This window comes from Balaenoptera borealis (assembly GCF_965194805.1).
Source record: "Balaenoptera borealis genome assembly, chromosome: 6".
NCBI classification, from domain to species: domain Eukaryota; kingdom Metazoa; phylum Chordata; class Mammalia; order Artiodactyla; family Balaenopteridae; genus Balaenoptera; species Balaenoptera borealis.
This window is the reverse complement of record NC_138863.1, coordinates 120171105-120195973: the sequence shown is the minus strand read 5'-3', so window position 1 is coordinate 120195973 and position 24869 is coordinate 120171105. Positions and strand designations below refer to the sequence as shown.

Sequence of the window (24869 nt, the reverse complement as noted above, 5' to 3'; positions counted from 1 at the left end):
TTTTAACTGTCACTTTTCCCTTGATTGCAGTAAGATGCTTCCTAAAAAGTGGGACCTGGAGGGTTTCTTTCTGTTCTGTTGTTCCCTCATTTCCCATCAGGGTGAGGTAAAACTCCTCACAGCTGAGGCCACCTTCACTTTTTAGCCGAGTGGGCTTCGTAGTGGGCACAGGGTGGGCCCTGGCACTGCAGTATTTTCCAAGTGAGAAATAAAGCACATTGATGGGATTCATTCATTTGTTCAACAAATAAGGTTCTGGACTCTAGCAATGAGTAACTAGACACAAATTCCTTTCTTCATGGCGCTTACTTCCCACCTGGGGGAAAGAACCCATAAGCAAGTCAACTGAGTGAGTTTTATAGACGACTGGGAAGTGAGAAGTGCTTTGGAGAAAAGTAAAGCCAAGTGGGCCGAGGGCGTGCATACACGCCCATGATATTCAGTAGGGTGGTCGGAGCGGGCCTGGCCGAGAACCTGGCACTGGGACAGAGACTGGGTGGGATGCTGGGCCAGGCCGGCTGGCAGCCTTGGGGAAGGGCATTCCAGGCAGAGAGAGTGTCTGGCACGGAGAGGGAGGAGCTGGGAGGCCAGTGAGGGGAGGGGGCGGCCGTCGGGGAGACCAGTTCTTGCACAACATGGAGCCATTGGCGGGTTTTCAACAGAGGACATGGTATGACTTAACTTTTAGACGGACATTCTGGTCGCGTGGTGAGAATAGATGGAAGGGAGCCCGGGGTGGAAGTAAAGATCCAAACAGGGCTAAGTGACGGTGCTTTGCTGTCGGCCATTGTGTCTGGGGTTGTTGACTGGAGCGCGAAGCTCGTACCATTCACATTATTCGCTGTCTTACCCGGGCACCCCCAGCCACTTCCTCCAAATTTGCTGGCATCGTGGTCGATGCTGGTGATTCAGAAATGATGGAGATACGGAACCTGCCTTTAGGGAGCGCTCAAGCTAGGCTTTAGGCACTAGAGAAGCAGATGGTTTAACAAACCAGATGTCGCAACCGCTACAAGAGCAGTGTGTGGTGGGTGTGCGGGACATACCGCCTTCCGTCCCGGGCTAGTGGGTATAGGCGGGAGGGCGCCGGGGCGAGTGATGCTTGAAGTGAGCCTTGAGAGGCACGAGAGTGACACAGAGAGAAAGCACAGTGCTTCAGGCAGGGACCCGCGTCAGTGAGAGCTGGCACATCCGGGAAAACTGGGGGTGATGACTGGCCCACAGAGCGCGTCGAGGTGTGTGGACTGTGGGCTCTTGAGAGGGTTCTCCGCAGCACCGATGGGCCTCTTGGCCCACGCAGGCTGCACTGCGCCCCGTCACAACCTAGCTCCCGACCCGGCTGTTGGCCTTGCTTCCTTCTGCCACAGGCACCATTTCAGGATCATTTCCGGATTGATAGATAACAAATAACTACCTTTGGCAGGTGTAACGAATTCTTCTTCCACAGTCCGGTCACCAGAAAGATCAGAGTAGAGTTCTTTTAAAACAAGTAACTGATTTTTTTTTTACAGCTTTATTGAGGTATAATTTACCTGTTAATCGTACAGTTCAGTTATTTTTTAGTAAATTTACGGAGTTGTACAGCCATCACCGCAATCCGGTGTTAGAGCATTTGCCCATCACTCTGAAAGATGCCTTGCCTCCGTCTGCAGGCATTCCCCACCCCCACCTGCAGTTGTAGGCGACCGTATCTCTACTTCCTGTCTCTGTAGATTTGCCTTTTCTGAGCATTTCGTATAAATGGGATCATACAGTAGGTAGTCTTTTATGTCTGATTTCTTTATTCTGTATTCAAGGTTCATGAATATTATAGCGTGTATCAGTACTAGTTTGTTCCTCTTTACTGTTGAATGGTATTTGATTGTGTGGATGTACCACATTTTGTTTCTCTAGTCATCAGTTGATGGGTATTTGGATTATTAGCACTTCTTGGCTCTTAAGAGTGATGCCCACTTTTTTACCAGAAGGGCATCCAGTAGGCCGAGGGTTCTCTGGGGAAGGTGCACACGAGAGCGATTTTGGTTTGGGGAGTGTCCTTACAAACTTAGTGTTCTTGCCTTGCCCTTTTGGAAGACTGGTGGAGTAATGAATGTTATTGGAGCCACGTACTAGCTGAGTGGCCTTGCCCACTTGCCTTTTTCCTTAGCTGGGAGGTGGGGATGCTTATAGGTGCGGTGCTTTGTACAGGGTATTGTGAGGATTCAATGAGATAATACGGAGAATATGTGCAAGGTAACGGTTAATTTTCCCCATGAGCCCCCCAGCCGCCAACACCCACCCGTGTGCTGCCCCTGGGGAAGTGCTTGGGGATGAGAGGGGCTGTGTTAGGACCGCCCCGCTTCGAGTGGTCTGTGGTCTTGTTGGAGAGAGGTGTGGAGTGCCCGTGAAGTAGAGGGCCGGGAGGGGAGCGGGGTGGGGGGCTCTTAGGAGACCCCATAGGCCTGGCTGGCTGGCTGGCTGGAGGAGAGGAGCGGGGAGGTCAGCTTAGAACCATATTGGGAGAATTTTAAAAGCCCACGTGGAAGACTTGGGTCTTTGTTTAATCCCTTGGGCAACCATGAATGCTTTGGTGGCTGATCTCACATTTATGAGATGCGTCTGGAGGAGGGAAGCTGCAGATTTAGGGGTCTTTGGCTGGATTCCACCCATGAAATGTGTTTTTGGGCTCCCCAGTCCTTTAAATTCATTCAAAAAGTTGCCCGTGTTTAAAATCTGGCCATCTAACCACGCTGGCCTCAGTTCCCACCTGGTGTCACGTGAGCAGGGCTTCCCGAGGAGTCCGGGTTTCCGTGGTTAGGGGCTGCCTCATGTCTCCCTGCTTGAGTTTGCAGCTGTGGGTCTAGAGCTGCGCTGGATGGCACGGTGGCCTTGAGCCCCGTGCGGCTGTTGAAAGTTACATTAAGGAGCTCGATGGTTTAAGCAAAATTTAAGATTCTTTTTCCCATTCACATGAGCCACATTTCACTTGCTCAGTAGCCATGTGTGGTTAGTGGCTGCTGATTTGGACAGCACCAATCTGGGACATTCCTGTCACTGCTGAACATTGTATGGGGCTGGTCCAGATCTTTGAACAAAGGTTACTGACTCTGCCTCGCACCGTGTTCAACCCCGGCCTCCTGGGCTTGCTGGGCCTGTTGCTGCTCGCGTGTGAAATGAAGTGGTTTGATGACCGATGATCCTTTCTAATGGTAAGACCCTGGTGTATGGGCAACAACAGGTAACAAGCCTATCACTTCGTGAGTCCCATTAATCTCACATTAAGTACTTATATTTTAACAGACTTCTGTGGCTCAAAAAGTGTCTCCGGAGGCCATTCCAGAAGAGGGATTTAAAAAGTCAGCGGCCCAGAGGCATCTGGTTGGCACGAGTGTCCCAGGAGTTGCTGGGTGAAGCTGTGAAGGACAGCATGCTTGGGTGAATAGTTCTGCTGTCTCACGTGAACGCACAGGGTCACCGACTTTGTCACACTCTCTAGGGTATCTGTGTTGTGCTCTTAATTCTTGGGATTGAAAGTGAGTGCGTTGTAAGAGTACTAATTAATTTCCTCCTTACTTAATAAGGTTGCAGTGTAGAGTCTTAAAATGACAAAAAAATATATAGAGTCAGCAGCCTGTGGCCCCATAGGGCACCTAGCGCATTATGGTAAAAATAATGCTAGTCAGGTGTACAGTGTGTGTTCTTTTTCAGAACTTGCCCTGAGGAGATAAGCGCACATTGTGTGGAAGTGTCTACCCATCACAGTGTTGATTAAGATAATGACTGTGGGTAGGGGCTTGGCGGCTCGGTTCAGTGATTATGGTGCCTGCACACAATGGGGTATCATCTAGCCATTGAAAATGGGGCGGAGATATGTATGTATAGATCTGGGACGATTTCCATGGCATACGAACCGTTTCTGTAGAACTCACAGCACACACACGTGCACACGTGTACATGCGTGATGTCTTGAGGGACAGTCGTCAGGATGTTGGCAGTTGGGTGATGAGATTTCAGGTGCCCTCACTTTCATCTTTGCGGTTGTGCCCCCTCGGACTGTTCCTCTCTTTGCTCAGTAGGCTGTGCTTTTTTGTTTTTGATTTTTTGAAAGTGCTGCTCTCATAAAGAAGGGAACAAACACTTACCGAGTGCCTACTGTATGCCAGCCATTTTGTTAAAACTCTTAACGCTCCTGTGTACTCTTTGAGGGAAGGGTGTTATTATTCTGACTTTACTGATGAAGCACGTGAATCCTGGAGACGGAGCAGCTCGGTTGGGCAGTAGACGCGGCAGAGCTGGGATTCAAGCCTGGATCTGTACTCACAGCACCCTTGGACTTTTCCTGTTTGGGGCATTATCAGAGCATCAGAGACGTTTGGAACTGAGACCGGCTTTATCTGGTAGTGGCAGAGAAGAAATGTGACCTGCCCAAGGTCTTCAGCTAGCTAGAGAGAGGTGAGGAGGGCTAAAAGGTGGGCTTTTGTGATACTGTGATTTTGCTGTGCTGAGAATAGCCTTGATCAAGTCAAGAGGCTCCCCCACCCCTACCCGCCTCCAGTTCCATCACTATCCAAACTTTATGACCTTGGTTAAGTCTCTCTACCTCTCTTCTGAATTTTCCTCGCTTGCAAAATAAGGGTAGTATGTTCTACATCTCAGGTTATTGTGAGATTATGCAGATTCATCCAGAAGTGCCTTAAAAACAATAAAATACAATATGAATGCAAAATATTATTTTTATTCCAGCCAGTCTGGTCTTCCTAGGCTCAAGAAGTGACCTGTTCCTCCAACCTAGCTTGTCCCTTATGGACATTTTTTGGGGAAAAGGATTTAGAATTCCTTTCTTTGATCATTGAGCAGCTGTTATACCGTGGAGAGAGAACTGTGGTTGGTTCCATTTTGGTGCCTTGACTTGTAGTTTAGAAAATAAGTAAGGCAGAGACGAGGTCCAAGCCACTTGTCACAGACTTATATATAGGTCGAGTGGTCCAGGGTCACTCCCACTTTTCTGGTTTTTAAAACCTTTAAAAAAATTGCGAGCTGTATTTAGAAAGGGCATAAAATGCAAATACACAGTTTAATCAGTTGTAAAACTAACAGCTCTTTAATTGCTACTCGGGACAAGAACTGGAACATTGCCAGCACTCCCCGAAGTTACCACTCTCCTGACTTGTATGGTATCACTCTCTTTTCTTTTTTAGTTTTATCATCTAAATATGCACCTTAAAATTATAGTTTATGTTTGCTTGTTGTTGGACTCCTACAAAAGTGTATATACAGGCTTTTTCACTCATTATTATAGATTTATCTGTGCTGTTGAGTGCAGCTTTGATTCATTTATTTTTTTTTTTATTTTATTTTTTTTAAATGATTTGTTGTTTTTTTTAAAAATTTATTTATTTATTTATTTATGGCTGTGTTGGGTCTTTGTTTCTGTGGGAGGGCTTTCTCTAGTTGTGGCAAGCGGGGGCCACTCTTCATCGCGGTGCGCGGGCCCCTCACCGTCGCGGCCTCTCTTGCCGCGGCGCACAGGCTTCAGACGCGCAGGCTCAGCAGTTGTGGCTCACGGGGCCCAGCCGCTCCGCGGCACGTGAGATCCTCCCAAACCAGGGCTCGAACCCGTGTCCTCCGCATTGGCAGGCGGACCCCCAACCACTGCGCCACCAGGGAAGCCCTGATTCATTTATTTTGATTGATTATTGTGTTTCTTGGCATGAAAACCACAACTTTCACATTCTACAGTAGATGGACATATGGATTTCTAGTTTTTGGCTATTACGAATGGGGCTGCTCTGAGCATTTTTGTGCATTTCTCCTGTTGTACACGTGCATGCATTTCTGTTGGGCATATTCCTAGCAGTGGAATAGGTGTATCTCCAAATTTGGGAGATATGCCAAGATGTTTTCTGAAGTGTTGGTTGTACCAATTTACATTCCTACCAGCCCAAGTTTCCGTGGTAACACGTTCTTGTCAACACTTGGTCTTGTTGGTCTTTAATTTTAGCCATTCAAGGAGTATGCAGCAGTGTGTCATTGTATTTTAGTTTATGTTTCTCTGATGAGTAATGGAGGTTGAACAACTTTTCATGTACTTATGAACATTGATATCTTTTGTGAAGGGCCTGTTCAAGTATTTTGCCCATTTTTCTACTGGGTTGCCTGTTGATTGGGCTTGTAGATGATCTGTATATTTTCTAGAATCAAGCCTGTTGTTGCTTATTTGTTTTATAAATATCTCTTTCCAATGTGACTTGCCTTTTGCTTTCTTAGGGTGTTTTGGTATACCACAGTTCTTAATTTTAATTTGGTCCAGTGCATCACTGTTTCTTTTAATGGTTTATGTTTATTGTGTCCTGATACTTTCTCCTGTCGTGGGATCATGCAGCTGTTTTCCTGTGTCATTTGCTAAAAGCTTCATTGTTTTGTTTTCCACACTTACATCTATACCAGGAGTTCATCTTTACGTATGGGGTGAGAAAGTAGTTTCTTTTTTATTCTAGATAGATACTCAGTGGGCCCAGGGTTCTCACTCCTCTGTAGTACACACTTTGTCATAAAGAAGGTGCCCACATATGCATGAGTCTGTTTCTTTATTCTGTTCTGTTGCTATATTTGTCTTCTCTTGAGCCGATAGCACATTCTTGCTGTTTTATAATAAATCTTGATATCCCATGGGAGCGAGTTTCACCACCTTGTGTCCTGCCATTTGCATTTCCACATAGATTTTGGAATCAACTTGTGAACTTCCTAAAGAAAAATTATAGTTGGGATTTTGAGTGGAATTTTATGTGTAGATCAATTTGGGGAAAATGGAAATTTTGCAATACTGTGTATTTCAGTCTGTAGCTTCTCTCTGTTTATTTTGGTCATCTTTAATTTTTCTTTCTTTTTTTAATCATTCCATAGCTTTTGGGGTAGAGATTTATTTTGGCTAGATTTATTCCTAGGTGTTAATTTTTATGCAATTTAAAATGGAAACATTTAAGATTTCCTTTTTTGGCTTGTTGTTGGTATAGAAATGTAATTGATTTTTTGCAGGGGGTGGGGAGGTACATTGACTTTGTATTAATCAGTCTTGCGAAACTTACTTATTTTATAATATACCTGTAGATCTTCTGGATTTTCTACTTACAATTTCCATTAGTAATGACAATTTAGCTTCTTCTCTATGAGTTTTATACCTTTAATTTTTTTTCTTGCCATAAAGCTTTAGCTAGGACCAGTGTTGAAAAAATATTGCAGAATGGATATTTTTGTCCTGTTCCCCATATCAAAGGGAAAACTTGCAGTATTTCATCAAGTGTGATGCTTGGTTTGATACTTGGATCAAAATTTGGCTCTTTCTACCTTTTAGCTGTTGTGAATAATGTCGCTCAGAGCGAGTGTACAAGTATCTGTTGGAATCCCTGCTTTCACTCCTTTTGGGTTTATAGCCAGAAGTAGAATTGTTGGATCATACGGTGATTCTGTGTTTAATTTGGGGGACCTGCACACCGTTTCCCACGGGGACTGCACCACTGTGTATTCCTACCAGCAGTGAACGCACAAGAGTCCCAGTTTCCCCACATCTTCACCCACACTTGTTTTCTGTTTTCTGTTTCTGTTTTTTGGGGGATAGTAGTGACCCAGATGGGTGTCTGCTATTGCTTCTTGCCTAGCGTTGCTGACCTCTCCTTTTGATCTCCTTTTCAACTTATGTTAGTTCTATTTTTCTCTATCCTTGGTCTCTTACCTCTTCTTTTGAACTTTCCATCCTTTCGTCTCTCTGGGCTTCATTCTGGATTTTTTTCTGCAGACTGTTTCCTGTTTACTTCTCCCTTCGTCTATATCTAGTGTGTTTTTAAGCCCATCCATCGGGTACTTAATTTTGGATTTCTCTCTCCCCAATTTTAATCATGTGTTTTGTTTTCTTATACATAGTAAGAATTGTTGTTTTAACATCTGTTTCTAATTATTCTCATACGCATAGTTCACATGGATCTTTGTTTCTGCTAGTTTTCATTTATAGTTGTCCTGTGTACCTGGTTGTCTTCGGTTGTGTTTTGGACATTGTATTTGAGAATTGTCTACAGAAGTAAATTGAGGACTAGACGAGGATTATATACTCTCCATCCAGAAATGATTTGTGTTTTTATCTGCCAGGGGCTTTAGAGCACCAGCAATCTAATAAGATCATTTCTATCTGCTGTGAGGGATTGGCATTTTTCTGGGTCACCCAGATTCTTGGAAGCTGGCCTGCAGTACATCTGGAGGCTGTTTTATTTCCAATTCACTCTCCAAGTGTATAGCCATTTGGATTTCCAACCCAAGGTATAGGGGGTTATCTGGGCTACTAGTCTTTGAGGGCTCTGGAGTGCATGTTCTAGATCCAAGTGGTTGTCACAAGTAATCAATCCTCAGTGTCTTGGTTGCCCCGTCCCAGTGTATAAATAGCCCTAGGGCAAAAGTAGACCGTTTGCTGTAGGCTCATCTCTCTGGATTTTAGTTTTCTTATATTTTGTGAGCCGGTAGCTCTTCTGTGCCTTCTTAGTTCTCTGATGTTTCCAAGATGTTCTTTTACATGATATCCAGCATTTGTAGTTGTTTTTAGCATGAGGGGTGGTCTGAGTTACTTAGCCATTATTACCTCCTTTTAAAAGCATCTTTTAAAAGTTACAGGGTAAAGGAACTGTGTTGGACCTTGAGAACACATCTGTTCTAAACTAATTCATCACTAGTCAATAAAGTAGGGCCTTATTGATCACTTACCATGAACCCGGTATTGTGCTATATGTTACAGAAATTTCGAGGAAATACAAGGCATGGTATTCCTTACATTCAAGGAGTTTAGCTGGGGACACAAGCATAAACTCAGAAAATTAAATAGAATATTGGAGGAGGTGCTCAAGGGTCATGCAGAGTTGACGGCCTAGTGAAAACTACGGGCAGAGTGGGTGGTGTGAGCCTGACCGTCTCTCTGCCTCTGTCCCCTCTCTCCTGGACATCTTCCCCATGGTGGGCACAGGGCCCTGTCACTCCCGCTTTAGGTTCCAGCTCTTCGGTGGCTCCCCCACTGTGTTCAAGACCTAGCTGAGGCCCTTCCAGAGCTTCCTCCCTTGCCCCTCCTCGCACCTGTTCCCCTCCTCCCACCCCCATGTGCTCCTCTCTCTGCTGGGAGGTCTTCTCTTCCTTTGGTGTGAGGCTAGGTCTTCAAAGCTTCTAGCCTTGTGCAGTGAAACCCCTTCTGGGAAGCCTCCTTGGGGAAGCCAGCCCCGTCCCTGTCCCCAGGACTCATAGGCGTGGCCTCCCCTGACCTGAATCAGTACCTATTTCCTCTGGCAGGGGCCGTGACAGTGCTCTGGTGCTAACAGCCAGCAGGTGAGTGGTCTGGCCCTTTCCCTGCACCGAGCACTATTTCAGGCACTTCATGTATATACACAGTGACCTAGAAGGTAGCTGTTACTGTTTCCCCCATTTAACAGGTCAGAAAACTGAGGCACAGAGAGGCTTCACGGCTCCTAATTAGAGTGGTCTTGTGGGCAATGACTTTATTGATTTATCCCTCTCTTCACTAGGGAAACATAGAAGGGCCTGAGCTGTGAAGATAAACATGCGCGGTAGCGATTCCTTTCCTGCCCCACCGGGGCTGTGACTAAGGGAGAACTGGACAAGTGTGTGCGGTGGTTGATGCTGCTGTAAGGGGGCCTGGACTGTGCGCCAGCCTCTCCACGCCTAGTTCTCTGGAGCTCGGCTGCATCAGTCAGCCTCGTCTGCCCGGACAGTCTCGGGACTCCCCAGTGTCTCTGGGTGGGACTTGTGGGGAACGTTGCTGTCTAGGATTTAGCCAGGGCTGCCCTGGTTGGACCTGCTAGCAAACCTTCATCCTGGAACAGCTTTAAAGTCTGTTTCCCCCAAATTCCACGGGTAGGTAAACCGACATGGGCTGGCATATCTGGAAAGGCCATAGTCCTCTTGCAGCTCAGGCTTGAGGGATTATACTGAAGGCAGGTATTAATAATTCTGCCACGAGGAACACTCCCACCTCCAAGCAGTAGTGCATCCAGAGAGAGGCTTAGGATTTCATCAGGAAAAAGCCAGTTCCAAATAATTGAGAGGCTGTTCTTTTTGTAAAATAAACTTAAATTTTTAGAACAGTTTTGGATTGACAGAAAAATCCCATCATATATCATTAACCTCTAACACTGGTGTGGTGTATTTCTTAAACTCAATAAAGAAATAGTGGTAGATTATTATTAACTAATGTCCGTAGTTTGTTCAGGTCTTAAGTAAGTTTTATCTGACGTCCTTATCAATCCCAGGATCCCACTCAGGATACGACACTCCACTTAATTATTGTGTCTCCTAGGCTCCTTTTGGTTGTGACGATTTGACTTCCCTTGTCTTTGACGACTTGGATTGTTTTTAAGTGTACTGATTAGGTACCTTGGAGGATGTCTCTCTATTGGGATCTGATGTGGGTTTGTGAGTTTTTAAGCAAACGATCACAGACCTTTTAATCACATATGAAGCATACGTACTTCCAATGTGATGTATGGTTGTTGATGTTAACCTTGCTCATCTGGTTGAAATACCGTTTCTGAGGCTTTTCTCGTCATACGGGTAATTATCCCCCTCTACGTCTATGTTGTATTCTTTGGAATGAAGTTGAAGCCTGATACCTAGTCGTCTGTAGCTCATAAGTCATTATTTTAAAGTGTTTTCCACCGTACCATTACAGACACAAACCTATCAAACAACTCTTTCTATAAAAAAAAATGTTAAGACCTGCGTTTTAACATTTTCACATTGCCAATCCCTTGCAAGGACCGTGCAGGTACTGTGGTGACAAGTGGGCAAATTTTAATTATTTTGTTTCGAAGCAGTGGACTTGAAGCTGACTAGCGAAACTTAAAATTCTCGCTTTTATCGGTAGCAAAACGCAGAAGCAGGGAGTTGCAAGGACTCATAATGATCCTGAAATAATATTCAGTAATTCTAGAGTAGTTCTTATAATAAGTTTACACAGCGCAGAAGCGCTGTCTGCTAGCAAATGGCAACAAAGTTTGTAGGGCCCCGCAAAGAAAAGAAACAAAGAAATTTAAGCCGTTTTGAAGCTGTTAGCGCCCTCTTGTAACAGAAACTAATTTCACAGCTGCATTTACATCGTTAGGAAAAAAACTGCTTTTGAACGTTCACATCGTGGAAAAGAGAGGATTCTTTTTTCCAAAAATTGCACCGAGGTAAAGCAGAACTCTACTTGGTGCGAGTGTGTTGTATAGGCGTTAGCAGTACTGCCCTCGCTACACGCTCATCGGACAGTAACGCAACCCCAAGAAAAGGATGGTTGGTACTGTCGCTGCCCGCGCCCCGAGCAGCAGGCGCCAACAGCGGGTAGGCTTGTGGCGACTAACCCGCGCATTCCGCCGCAGCCGCCCGGCAGCCGGCGCACCTCTGCTGATCTCAGCTCCCGAAGCTCACCATCAACTCCTCGTTTTCGGTGGCTTCGGAAGGTCGCAAAGGGGCCGCTCAGTGTTACCCAGAAGGCCACGCGCCAGCTGCGAGCTGATATGCATATGCGCTCTCCGCCGGGGCGGGGCCTGCAGGGGGCGGGGCTGCAGCGCGCTCTCCCACTCTCGAGGGCGGGCGCCCGGGACTCAGGCCGAGGCGGTGGGGTTTGATTCGTGTCTTGCCACCGACTATTTCGTGTTAGCGCTGTAAACAGCCCTTTCCGGCAAGCGGCCCCCCTCCTGACACCCGGCTTAACCCTGCGGGTCGGCGCACGCTCCGGCTCCCGGGCCGCGTCTGAGCCAGAGATGCGGAGGCGCCCCGGGAGCCGGCGGGTGAGGGCGCCGCGCCCCCCGCCGGCCGCTGACGGGGGCCCGCTGTTTGCCGTTGCAGGTGGTTCTCCTGGGCATGGACATCCTGTCCTCGCTGGTCACCCGGCTGCAGGATCGGTTCAAGGCACAGATCGGCACAGGTGAGCTCTCTCCTCCTCCAGCTCCCGGCCTCCGCTGGGTCTCGCCAAAGCTTCACTTGGCTGTACCCGCCTTCCACCCTTACCCTCTAGTCCCCCGCCCCCCAGCCCGCCCCCACTTCCTCCTGCATCTTTAGATGCCACGGCTGCCCCGCTGCCCTCACCACCCTCCTGGGCGTGGCCGGATCTGCCACCTCAGCACACCTGCTGGCACCCCACCCGCATACCTTTCTGCTGGCTTTTTCCACCTCCCTGTGCTAGTACCAACTATTACTTTGGTTTCTTCCAATTAGCCATCAGGCTGTGGTGCCAACCAAGCCCTCCTTGTCCCTGACCCTTCCCTTTGAGAGGCATCGCTTTCTCTCTTTGAGAGTCCTGCAGATCCGATGCAGCTGTATTGTTAACAGATTATTGTTGCTATGACTGTTTTCACTTTGGTTGTAGATGTCATTTCAAGTGTGTGGTAAATGATCACTCTTATTTTGAAGGGAGAACAGAAAGTCAGAAAAATGAAATAAAAATAACCCCACGTTCCGTAGATTAAGAGATGATTTAATTCCCGACCTCTGGGCTTTGATGATGACAGTACAAACACTAAGCGTCTGTGTTTGTGCAGGCGTTTCCTTGTAGAATTTCTCGCTTTCGATTGGTACACATGTATTTGTTCTTCTGCTAACCGTCTGGTCAGTGTGCACCTTTAGATAAAGTCACGAGCTCTTCCCACTCCGGTACAAACCACCTATCTGCAAATAAAAAATCCCTCTTAGGAATGATGTTTTAGTAGCGTTCCATTTCCCCCGAAATTAGCTGATTGTTCGGGGCTATCTCTTGTAAAAGAAATGTGTATAGACTTTCAGAAGAAGCAAAGAAAATTGACCTCTGATACTCAGGTGCCCTTGGAGCAGCAGTGATGGCCCGCCCCCAGCCATGCGGAGGAAGGGCGGAGAGCTGCATTCTGTCTGATGAGCATGGGTGGATGTGATGTAAAAGTAAAAACAGATTGAGCCATAATGCCTGTTCCTCCCCAGCTCTCCTCCCCACTACCCCCCCCCCCCCCCAGCAGATGCGCTGCAGCCCCTCTGTCTAACCTGGATTTCCTTTTGTGTTGACTCTTTCCTGCCAAGGTCTTCCATCGACATCCATGTTAATAGCATTTCAGCAGCTTAAAAACATGCTGGGAGCTGCCTAGAGGAAGGTGGGGTAAGGAAGAAGACAAACAGTGTGTCCATGCAAAGGATTTTTGCAGATTCGCCTAGTAGCTCCTGTGCATGGATTTGAGGAGTAAGAATAGAATTATAGGGGTTGGTGGGTTTAGAGTGATGTGCATCGTTTAGGCCAGGAGTTTGAAATATCTTGTTAATTGGAATATCCACAGTTGGTGACCACAGGCCACCAGACCAGGTTTTCATTTGATCAATTTGCATTTTAATTTCCAGTGCTGCCAAGTTTAATAGACAGACTGGGCGATGCTAAAGACTCTGTGAGGGAGCAAGACCAGGCCCTGCTGCTGAAGATCATGGATCAGGCCGCCAACCCCCAGGTGAGGCGGGGCGGGGCGGGGTCCGGGCCTGCGGGCGCGGGTGTTCCCGCAGAGCGCTGGTGGGTTTCAGAGGAAAATTTTCATGGCGCTTCATCTGGCTCCTCTTCCCTGCATAGGATATTTAAACAATAAACCACAGAAGGTATACCTTTGAATAAGTTAGTGGACTTAACATGGGTATCCAGTGCTTGATTTGATCCATTAGAGTCGAGCTCATTTACATAACCTACTCTGCGCGTCTCTGAAAAGATACAGCTGTGGTGTCGGGGCACTCAGAGGCCTGGCTGCAACCCTGGTCCCTGTCTGCTGGTGAGCTGGGGCTGCTGGGACGGACAGACAGGGGTCCAGCTGTCCATCGTTGGGGGGTGGGGCGGGGCGGGGAGGCGTCAGGAAAAGCCTTCCCAGGAAAGATAAAGCCTGCATGGGCCTGAAAAGCTGAGCAGGTGTTTGGCTTGTGGGTGGGGTGGGCACAGCTGTTCAAGCTGAGAGAGCAGCGTCAGTATGTGACCTGGGGCCTCATTTTCCTCACCCATAAAATGGGGACAATTTCACCTCCCTTTCAGGGTTGTCGGGAGAATTAAACGCAATTGTATAAAGGAATGTGTTTTGACCATTTTTAACCTGACATACGAGCATAAGTTACCATTTTCCAGCAAGCTCTCGAGAGCGTTAAATGAGCTGGTGGAGGTGGGGAGGGCGTTGGCACCTTTTGCGACGTGTCCCCCCCACCCCCGACCCCCGTGGGCCCCGTGTTGGACTGGGCTGCAGAAGCTGCCCTCTCTCCTCTCCCCCCCCATCCTCTGCGCCTGCAGTACGTGTGGGACCGGATGCTGGGAGGCTTCAAGCACAAGAACTTCCGCACCCGGGAAGGCACGTGTCTCTGCCTGGTCGCCACACTCAACGCGTAAGTCTGGTGGGGCCTCAGGGTGTCCTCGGCTGAACTGTTAATTCTGAAATCATCACGAATCTACAGGAAGTTGTAGGGAAACGTCCTGGGAGGTGCCGCGCACCCACCTGTCGCCTTGCGTGTCTGTAGTGCAGGGTCCAGACCAGGAAGTTGGTGTAGATACGATCCACAGAGCTAGTTCAGGTTCTTCCAGGACGCACACGTGTCGTGTGTGCGCAGCTCTGTCACGGGTGCAGCTCTGGGTAACTCACTGCCATGTTCAAGCTGCAGACCCGTACCTCGCCCCAGGCGCCCCCATGCTGCCACTCATGTGCTCTTCAGCTCTGCGATTTTGTTATTTTATGAATGGAATCACACAGAATGTGACCATTTGAGATCGACCTTCCCCCCACCCCCCCCAGCATAATTCCCTTGAGATTGCATACATCTTATTGCCTGAACAGTAGTTTGTTCCTTTTTATTGATGAGTAGAATTCCCTGGTATAGACATATCATAGTGTGTTTAACCATTCACCTGTTGAAGGACATTTGAATATTTCCAGATTTTGGTTATTTCAAATAATGCTGTTGTGAACACACATGTACCAGTTTCTGCATGAACAGAAGTTTTCATTTCTCTTGGGTCAGTGCCCAAGAGTACAATTGCTGGGTCATTTGGTAAATTCATCTTTACTTTTAAGAGAAACTGCCAAACTATTTTCCAGAGTTGTCTGTTTCATTTTGCATTCCCACCAGCAGTGTATGAATGATTCAGTTTCTTCATTTCCTCGCTAGCACTGAATGTTACCACTGTCTTTAATTTTAACCATTTTGATATGCGTGTAGTGCTGTGTCATTGCAGTTTTAATTTGTGTTTCCCTAATGACTGTTGATGTTGAACATTTTTTTAAGTGCTTATTTGTAGGAGAGCCTTTTTTAAAATTAAAAATTACAAATCACCTTTTCCGATTACGAAAGTAATGCTGTGTATGTCACAGAAAATTTACATAAAGAAGAAAATGATTATTGTCTATAATTCTGCCACCTTCAGATAATCACTGTTAACATGTAGCATTTTGTTCCAGCCTTTAGAGTTTTATTATTTTTAAAAACAAAATGGAGATTGTAACGTTTATATTACCATATAAGTTTTTCTCTCTTAACGTGCTAGACTTTTCGGGACCATTAAATTCTGTCTCTGAAGCTTTTTTTTTTTTTTTTTTTAATTTATTATTTTTTTTTTGGCTGCACCACATGGCATGCAGCATCTTAGTTCCCCAACCAGGGATCGAACCCTGTGCCGCCAGCAGTGGAAGCACGGAGTCTTAACCACTGGACTGCCAGGGAAGTCCCTGGTCTCTGAAGCTTTTAAAAAATGTCTCTAGCCTTTGCTTACCGTAGTTCCGCTTCTAAGAATTTGTCCTAAGAGAGTACTCAGGGAGGAATCAGGGAGAGTCTTGTTGACGGAGGGTGTCTGTGACAGCGTTTAGTTCATGGCGGTGAACAGCTGGAGATGGCTGAGCTCTCCTCCAGCAGGGCAGCGTTCAGCTGGCGTCCTGTCAGCCGTTTATCGCAGCCTGTCTTCAAGCGGTTATTAACTGAACGTCTGGTGTGTCAGAGAGCCGCACAGCAGGGCGATTAGGGGAGGACCCCGGGAGCCTGCGGGTGGCTGAGGGCACTGAGTTGGCCAGAGTAGGGACCACCGCTGGGTGCGTGGTGGCGTCAAGACGGCAGGACCCCACGTGGGCGAGGCTGCGGCCGCGGCCTGGCAGCGAAGGGCTGGGCCGGGTGGAGGGACCCGAGCGGGGCGGTGGCGGGGGGGGGGCTTGTCCTGAGAGGCACTCACAGTTTAGAACTCTGGGCGGAGGGGCCGTGCGGGTGTGCGTTTAGTTTAGAAGCAGAGGGGGAGGGGTAAGGGGCGAGCCTTGGTGGGAGGTGGCGATGGGCCCCGGGAGGGAGGGAAGGAAGGGGTGAGAGGGCGGAGAGGCGGCATGCTTTCCTGTCTTCCCACCAACAGTAAAGCACTGCTTTTGTTTTCAGCTCCGGAGCACATACCTTAACACTAAGCAAGATCGTGCCACACATATGTAACCTGCTCGGAGATCCAAACAGCCAGGTGAGTGTATTTAGTGAGGAAGAGAAATCATTGGCTGTAGACAGTGAGGGTGCATTTTGGTTCTGGGTGGGACTTTATTTCTCTCTCTAGAGCTCCGGGTGTTGGTTGAGGCGATGCGCGTTAGTGCCCAGTAGCATTTATCAGCGTCTTTGGTGGACGTGGGCCCGCTTTGCCCTCCTCTCCGCGTTGGGATGGGCCCTCACTAGCCTGTAAAGTGATGTCATCAGACCAGCCTCCAAGAGAAGGTCACTCTGGGCACCATCTCTGCAGCTAGAGGGTGGGCGTGGGGAGGGAGCGACGCTGATGGCGGAGCAGCGGCCCCCTTCTGGGGTGGGAGAGGTGGGCTGGACAGGGCCTGCGGGGGCCTCTCGGAGGTGACCAAGAGGGCCCACGTTTTGTTCTGGGCGGTGGCCACATTGGTGTATATAACTGTGGAAACACCTCAGACTGACCTGTGCATGTTATTTTATGTAAAGTAAAACAAAACCCAAAAACGTCGAAGCACCACTTCCCTGGTGTCGGGGTGGGTGGGTGGGCCTTTGGTGAGCAGTGAGCAGGCAGCCCGGGCCCCGGAAGTGCCAGTTCCCTCCCAGGTCAGTTCTGGTTATCACCCAGAGCCCTGTCTGTCACCTTGGCTCACACACATGGTTAGATAAGGGGCTGAAAATAGGAACAGTAACTTACAAAGGAAACGTACACCTGCCCAGTGAACGGCATGGGATCGGAGCGCGCAGGTGCACCGGTAGGTGGATGTTCAGTAGGAAACACTGCGGTACTGCGTGACCCCCAGTGGTCTGGATCCGGCAGATCCGTGGATGCCTGGAGGGTTGGCGGCCCCCCTCCCCGCGCAATGTTCAGGGGTGGACGGTACGTGGTGGACAGCATCTCACTGTCAGTCTTGACTGGCGATGGCTAAAGTGCCCTCCGTAGACGACGCTGCTCTCCCTCCACCGTCCCCAGCTCCGCTCCGAGGGCCCTGGGGTCGCAGAGCCTCCCGTTCTCTCATCCTTTCTCCCTCCTCATCTCTGCCCTTGATTCCGGTTGTGTTTCCCGCTCCCTCTCTGGTGCTCTGCTGTGCTCCCTTCCCGTCGCCGGCCGCTCCTCCCGCGCTCTCGCTCGCTGCCGGGCTGTGTCCCTGGTCTCCCTCGCCTGCACCCACTTTCTTCTTTCCGTGCATCCTCTATCCAGCCTTCACTGAAAATATCTGACGTTGGAAATTTGAGTTTTAGATATTTTTATTTCCTGGATCATATTTATGTTCAGCATCAATTTAAAAATAACTGAAGCTACTTTGTATTTTTAAAATTTTTGGCTACACTGCGGCATGCAGGCTCTTTGTTCCCGGACCGGGGACCGAACCTGCACCCCCTGCATTAGAAGCGTGGACTCCTAACCACTGGGCCGCCAGGGGAGTCCCTAACTGAAGCTACTTTTAAAAAAGATTCTGAATTACCAGATGGACTACTTTGCCTTTTTGCCCCCTTAACGTCTTGTCTCCACTTTGTTTTCTGTGGAAAAAAGTCCTTTATGGGGGTCACTCCTTGAGGCTGTCACTGCTGCCACGTGGCCCCTTCGGTAGAGCAGGAGAGCCAGCTGGGCTGGTCGAGGCTCTTTGTCCCTCACTCGGGGGCCTACACTGGCCTGACAGGTGATGTGAGTATCCCCGCCGGCCTCAGAGAGGCAGCGTGCCGGGGTGAACGAGGCCGGGCTCAGTGGGCGGCTGTCAGCAGTCCGGAGTGGCAGCACCTGCGGCCAGTTTCCCACGCTGAGCATCCGAGGAGTCCTTAGGAGCGTTTACCCGCACGTGTGCGCGTGTGTGCAGACACAGACACGCGGGCCTCACCTCCCCGCACCCGGGGGCTCCACGCCCGCTCCTCTGATGCTAAATAACCCACTTAATCATCCCTCCTTCCGGGGTGCGTGTGTATGTCGCGTGTGCTTGTGCTCCTGACTTTATTTTCATTTTCTCGTCAGTCTTTCCTGCTGGTCTCTGAACCCTGAGGGTCAAGACTACCCCTGTCTCCTCTTTATCGCCCCAGGACTGCCTTCCAGTGGCCTGAGGACTGAGTAGACTCCCCTTGGCTACTTGAGCGGTGTTCCCCCCTTAGCCATGGATGCCTCAGGCCGGAGAGGACAGTTGTGTGTTTTGCTGGTGCTGTCACTGCACTGGGCCCCCGACCTTGTGGTCGGCTTCCATCCAGCTCTCAGTCCTCTGCGGGGGTGAGTGAGTGAGTGAGTGAGTGAGTGAGTGAGTGAGTGAGTGTGTGTGTGTGTGTGTGTGTGTGTGTGGTGAGCCCTGCAAACAGTCCTGCCCCAGAGGCTGTGAGTCCTTTGATACTGGTCTGAATGCAGAGTGACTCAGCTTCTCAGAGCGGGCGCCCATGCCCAGGCTTTGTGTGGCTCAGGATGCTTTTGGCTGCTGAAAGTAACTCAAAATCCAACTCAGAATCACCAGAGCAGTGGGGAAAATGTATCATCCCGCGTATAGGGGGGGCCCGAGGTAGGGAGGCCCCCGGGCCTGGTATCGGCTCAGTGACGTCCCCAGGACTGCGCGTCCCTCTCCACTTCTGCTGGGCTGCGCACCCCCTGGGCTTTGTCCTCTGCAGCTCTGCTCATGGGCCCTGCGTGGTACAGCCCAGCCGCCCGCGTCTCCCGCATGCCTGGCAGATGAAAGCCCGGTGCTCCTATGCGCCTCTCCTGTTTTCAGCTTTTCTGGACTGAAAGGTTCAAACGTAGGTAGAAGTGGAGAGAATGACGAACAGCATCCCCTCGGGCCCGTCCTCTGGCCTCAGCAGCTGACCAGACGAGGCCAGTTTACTTTCATCTTTTTCCCTCCCCCACCCCCTTGTTTGGAAGCAAAATGTAGATTATTTTGAAGGAAATCTTAGACGTTGGTTCATTTAATTCTTAAATACTCTAAGGGTAAGGGCTCTCCACCCCCGCAAGCCCCCCACATAACCTTAACACCGTTATCCCCTCCTGTCCCTCAGGAATGCCTGATTCTCTGCGTCACTAAGTGCCCAGTCCACGTGCACGTGCCCCTGAGTGTCCCTGCATTTACCCTCTTCCGCAGAGTGGACGGGCGTCTTCCGGAAGCTTTGCTTAGGTTCCCTGTCGTGTCTCGTTGTGAGAGCCGCATCCCCGCATCCCGTGCCGCGGTGTTAGCCCACTGTCAGGGAAGGGACCAGGGTTACGGGGTGGCTTTACGCTCGGGAGACGTTATCTCCCGAGCCGAGAACAGGGCCAGGGAGGACGGGGCCAGGGCATTCGAGACACCTGCTCGATGGGGAGCCCCTTTGTCAGATAGAGAGAACTCCAGTTCTGCCTGCAGACCTCTGACTTCATAGCTGCTCAGCTGGCCTAGGGCAGGCAGAGGTCGCCTCCGCAGGGCCTTCCCCCGCTGCCTGCCGTCTGTTTTGCTGAGGAGTTTGATCCGCATCTGCAGAGTCTAGAAGCATCTTGGGGTGTCTGAGGGGTCGGCGCTGATCTCAGAGCTCTCCGCAGCCGGCCCTGGGCTGGCTGGCTGGCTGGGCTTAGGGGGGTAGGGGCAGGGGAAGGAAGCCCCCGCAGAGGGTTTGACTGGCACCTGAGGAATGGGTGGGCCTGGGACACCCTCTCTGTGGGCGGGTGGCTGCGGGGACGGGGTGGCTTTGGCCTCGAGGGGGTTTCCGGGTGCCCTCCCTGTCCCTGAGGGTGAAGTTCCCCCTGGAGTTTCCGCTGTGTAGGGGGCCCGTTCCTGGTGCCCACGTTGGGGTGCAGCGTGGTGCAGTGAGGTGACCGTGGGCCCCGGCAGGTGGCCAGCCCGCCAGGCTCCGCCCTCCTCTGTGTCACAGTCAGCAGTGGCCCTGTGAGCGAGGTCATAGATTTGAAGGCCTCAGGCTCTCTAAAGCCTTCGGCCAGGGCCCGGCAGGGGGAGCTTAATGTACGGGGCCCTGGTCTTTTGCTGTCCCGGTGGCCTGAGCTCTTGGGGTCCTTTGCGTGGCGAGCCTGCGGGTGGGCGGAAGCGCGTGGGGCCCCCGTGGCGGCCTGTGGAGGGGAGCGCTGTGTGGTCCCTTCAGCCTGAACTGACTTGCTTTGAGGGGACGCCCCTTCTCAGCTGGGCTACGATACTTTCTAGTGCCACAGACAATCTGTTCTTCTGTGATTCTTGAATCAAGGGTCGTTTAGACCCTCAGATGCTCTCTGGCCCTATAGCTTTCTCAGCCTGAGGAATAGCTATTTAAAGGCTAAGGTTGCTGGTCTGGGAGATGTAGATAATACCGGTCCCACCGGCCACTGTGTTGAGTGCTTTATGCATATAAACACGGGGCACAAACCGCTGGCCTGTGTCTGTGCACATACACGTGTCTGCAGGATGACTTCATTTCATGTGTGGAGTTTGGGTTTGTGAGTTGACATTTGGGAGGCGCGTATTTCTGAGTTTCTGCAGAAGAGTGAAGGTGGGGCAGAGCTGTACCTGTGCCCCACGGCTACATGCTGGCGGCCGCCTGCCCGAGGCTGGCATCCCCCTTCCCCCGCCAGTGGGTCCCGGGCCAGGGCCATTGGTCATCGTGCACCCACCCTGCTCCACGCATCACATTACCTGCCTGGACCGTGTAGCGCCCCCAGTTTGGCACGTAATAGGCAGTCAAATATTTGTTGAATTGAATCCATTTTTTTTCTTTCCATTATTTTTTTAAATCTCAAAGCAGCCTTCCATTTACGAAGGAGAAAATGGAGACTAAAAGAGTTCAAAACACAACATTGTAAAGCAGTTGTACTCCAATAAGGATGTATAAATGAATGAATGAATGAATGAATGAAAGAGTTTAAATGCTTTGTCCAAAGTTATGCAGCCTCTAAATGGCCAAGTAAGTCCTCAGGCCTACTTTGACTCTAAGGCTAGTAATTTTATTAATTGATTGGATGAATGAATGAAAGATTCTTTAAATTCTATAGCACTTTACAATTTCAGAAGTTTCACACATGATTTCATATAATCTCATAATAACCCCATTTCTCCTACCCCAGGATTGCCCCTCCCCCCTTCCCTCTCCCCATTGGCACCACTACTTTGTTCTCTATGTATGGGAGTCTCGCTCTTTTTTGTTTTATTCACTAGTTTGTTGTGTTGTTTAGATTCCACATATAAGCGATATGTTACAGTATTTGTCTTTCTCTGTCTGACTTATTTCACTTAGAAGGCTAGTCATTTCTCCACTAAATGCCTTAAACTCTTCATAGCCCAGACTTTGTAAGTAGCAGACAGGGTATCGATTGCTCTTTAAAGGGGGTCCCCAGTGTGATCTGCTCTGGCTCTGAGCAGACGTCATCACTAGAAAGTAAGCAACGGAGATGCACTTGTCACTGGTCCTTGAGACAGGGCATTGACTGCCTTTGTAAGATGTGCATGTTTCAATATGGAAGTGTTTCCTAAGATCAGAAATTATTTCCTTTCCAAAATAAACTGGTAATCTCTGTTAGTCAGCTCAGGCTGCCGTAACAAAATACCATAGACTGGGAGGCTTAAACCACGGAAGTTTGTTTCTCGCGGTTCTGGAGGCCAGCAGTCCAGGAACAGGGTGTCGGAGTGGCTGCACTCTACTGAGGGTTCTCTTCCTGGCTCGCAGACACGTAGAGCTGTCTGGTGTCTCTCTTATAAAGACGTGCCTCCTATTGTTATCAGGACCCACTCTTATGACCTCATTTAACCTTAACCACCTTCTTTACAGGCCTGTCTCTAATGGCCAACATCAACATATGAATTGTTTCCGGGGGCGGGTGGGTCACACACACAGTTTGGTGCATAGCATCAGGTTTTGGGTGAGAAGTAATAAGAACCTAGAATTTGCCTTTTTCTATCACAAGGGGGAAAATTGTAAGCAAAATTACCTATCGTATACCGCTGTTAAATCAAAGGGTAACTTGGCAGTGTTCAGAGCTGTAAACTGTTTGTACCCCTGCTTCTTTCCTCTCTCCTTCCCTCTCTGTTTCTTTGATTTCATTGCTTGAGACCAAATCTGCAGTCGTGGTTGCTCTCTTGTCTTTGCCAGCTCTCCTCCCCTCGGCACCCCTGGGCACCCCACAGGCTGGCCTTGAGTCCATTGGATTTAAAAACTTTTTTTCTTCCCACCTTTCTATTGGCAAAATTTTAGACCTATAGAAAAATGGAAAGGGTAGTATAGTGAACACCCGTATTTACCATTTAACTTTTATCACATTTGTCTTATATCTCAATGTGTATGCACACATATGTATACACACACACACACACACACACACACACAGAGAAATAGACCTTTTTTCTTGAACCATTCGAAAGTATCTAGCACACGATCTTTTTACTCCTAGCTACTTCAGTGTGTGTCTGCTAACAACAGGGATATTTTTGTGTAATCACATGTTTTCACATCCAAGAAATTTAACATTGATACAACTATAATGTTTGGTATACACACAGCCCATATTCAAATTTCCCTGTTCTGTTTTTTTGTGTGTGTGTGTGTTTTTAAGTCCATTCTGTCTCTCGAGCCTTACATATCACGACCTTTCTTTTCCTATCTGTGTTTGGCCAGACCGCTGCCTTGCTCTTCCTCAAGTGTATGCCTTGCTTCTCTGCTTTCATGCCTCTGCGCAGGCTGCTTACCTTGTTGGGAGCCTGTCTCATTCCATCTTTCCCTGGTAAAATGCTGTGTTTCTAAATACATTTTCAGTGGTTCCTTCCTCTTCCATAAACTGTTTCTTGGTATCCTCTGGTGTGCTGTCTCCCTTCCCTAAACTATGTGAGCACTTTGTACTCTTCTGTGTAACATTTATTACATCCTGCCCTGTGTTAAATGTAGAATTTATGGACTTTTTTTCCCATCTCCCTTTTAGAACTATGAGCTTCTTGAACGCAGTCTCCGTGTAGCCTCTACCATCCTTTTTTGTTGCTCCCTAAGTATTTGTTTATTTGACCTACATCCAGAATGCTTTACATGGTGTTTTATTTTTAGAATAATTCATTTATTTGTAGTGTTTTCTATTTTGGAGAGGTGGTCTGGTTTCTAGACATCGTCTTAAAGGATGGAAGGAACTAAGGGGTGTGGACTTTAGCAGGTACATAGGGATGGGATCTGAATGTTTTCCTCCTCTTTGGAACTGTGCCCACAGAGTCAAAGCTGTCAAACACAGCTGTGTCTAGTCCCATGCCTCTGAGGGGTTGTGTTTAGAATCGCGCTGGTGAGTGGGTGATAAACTTGGGGTGTTGTATAGCCTGTTGTGTCCGCAGCAGGAAGTGCTGGGGAATGACACAGAGCAGCTGTAAGATCTCTTCTTTTACATCTAGGTTCGAGATGCAGCAATAAACAGCTTAGTGGAAATTTACAGACATGTAGGAGAACGTGTGAGGGCAGATCTCAGTAAGAAAGGATTGCCACAGTCCCGGTGAGTTCAGACTTTTTTCCTTTCTTCTGCTCTTTCCCCCTGTACTCTTTCTCAGTTAACGTCTTGGTTTGCACTGCTTATTTTGTTGTGGTAATTTTACTGAAAGAATATATGGTGAGAGGATCAGTGGATGGAGATCTCACCCAGATCACATGTCAGGGGCCCCCTTCATTCCACTTGCTCAAAAGTAAGACTTTCTCACCCAGACATCTAGCCAGGTCCCCTGCCACATACCGATTTTAGAAGCATATTTAAAAGTGTTTGGTGTTGGAAGATTCAGCATTCTCTCGGTTCATACGGTTCTACATTTTGTATACACACGACACCTAGTATAGTAGGGGCTTGGAAAATATTTGTTTGAATGAAGCCTTTCCAGGATGAGTCTGGATAGAAATTTATAAGTAATAATTCTGGAAAACATCTTTGAAATGATAGCTTTCTGGTCAGGAATGCCAGTCTCAATGTCCAAGTCTCCAGTGCAAGGAGATCAGTGTCTTACCACATCCAGGACAACTTGAGTCCACAGATGTTTCTGTCGTTTATCAAAATTTTAAGAATAATGAAAAATCACTCATCTGTGATTTTACCTACGACGGAGAAATCTTACACCAAATGAATTCTAAGCCTTTTGCCCGTCCAATTCCATTGTGGGAGAAAGTGATGTGAAAGTCCTGGGAAGTTAGGCCTGGATGGGACTCACAGAGCGGCTTGTCTGGGCCTGTCGCTGTGTCCACGGGAACAGCAGAGGCCCGGCGGCAGGACGTGGCTGGAGAGATCCCCGAGCTAGGAAGTCAGGGCTCAGCCTGAAGTCCTGTTCTTCATTTTCTCCACCCCGTTCCACAGCAGAGCGTACGGACTCTTGGGCACCTGGATGTGGGATGGGACGTTGACGTATACAGGAGCCCCGTCTGCCGTGATGCCCCTCAGCCAGGTGTGACGGGAGTGGGCCACGTAACTTACCCTGCAGTCGGGGTGCCCGGAGCACCTGGGGGGC

At 48.9% G+C, this 24869-nt stretch overlaps 1 protein-coding gene across 17 annotated transcripts in view; it reads left to right on the top strand.

Moving 5' to 3' along the window:
• The window catches only part of CLASP1 (cytoplasmic linker associated protein 1), a 260361-nt gene that overhangs the window by 74028 nt on the left and 161464 nt on the right, over positions 1-24869 (top strand). For 14 of the 17 annotated variants that reach the window (XM_082397804.1, XM_082397807.1, XM_082397795.1 and 11 more), the window contains 5 exons: positions 11854-11932; positions 13366-13469; positions 14282-14373; positions 16396-16471; positions 23778-23875. In XM_082397804.1, the coding sequence (XP_082253930.1) occupies positions 11854-11932; positions 13366-13469; positions 14282-14373; positions 16396-16471; positions 23778-23875 (449 nt within the window). The other 3 variants (XM_082397799.1, XM_082397800.1, XM_082397801.1) reach the window with 3 other exon arrangements.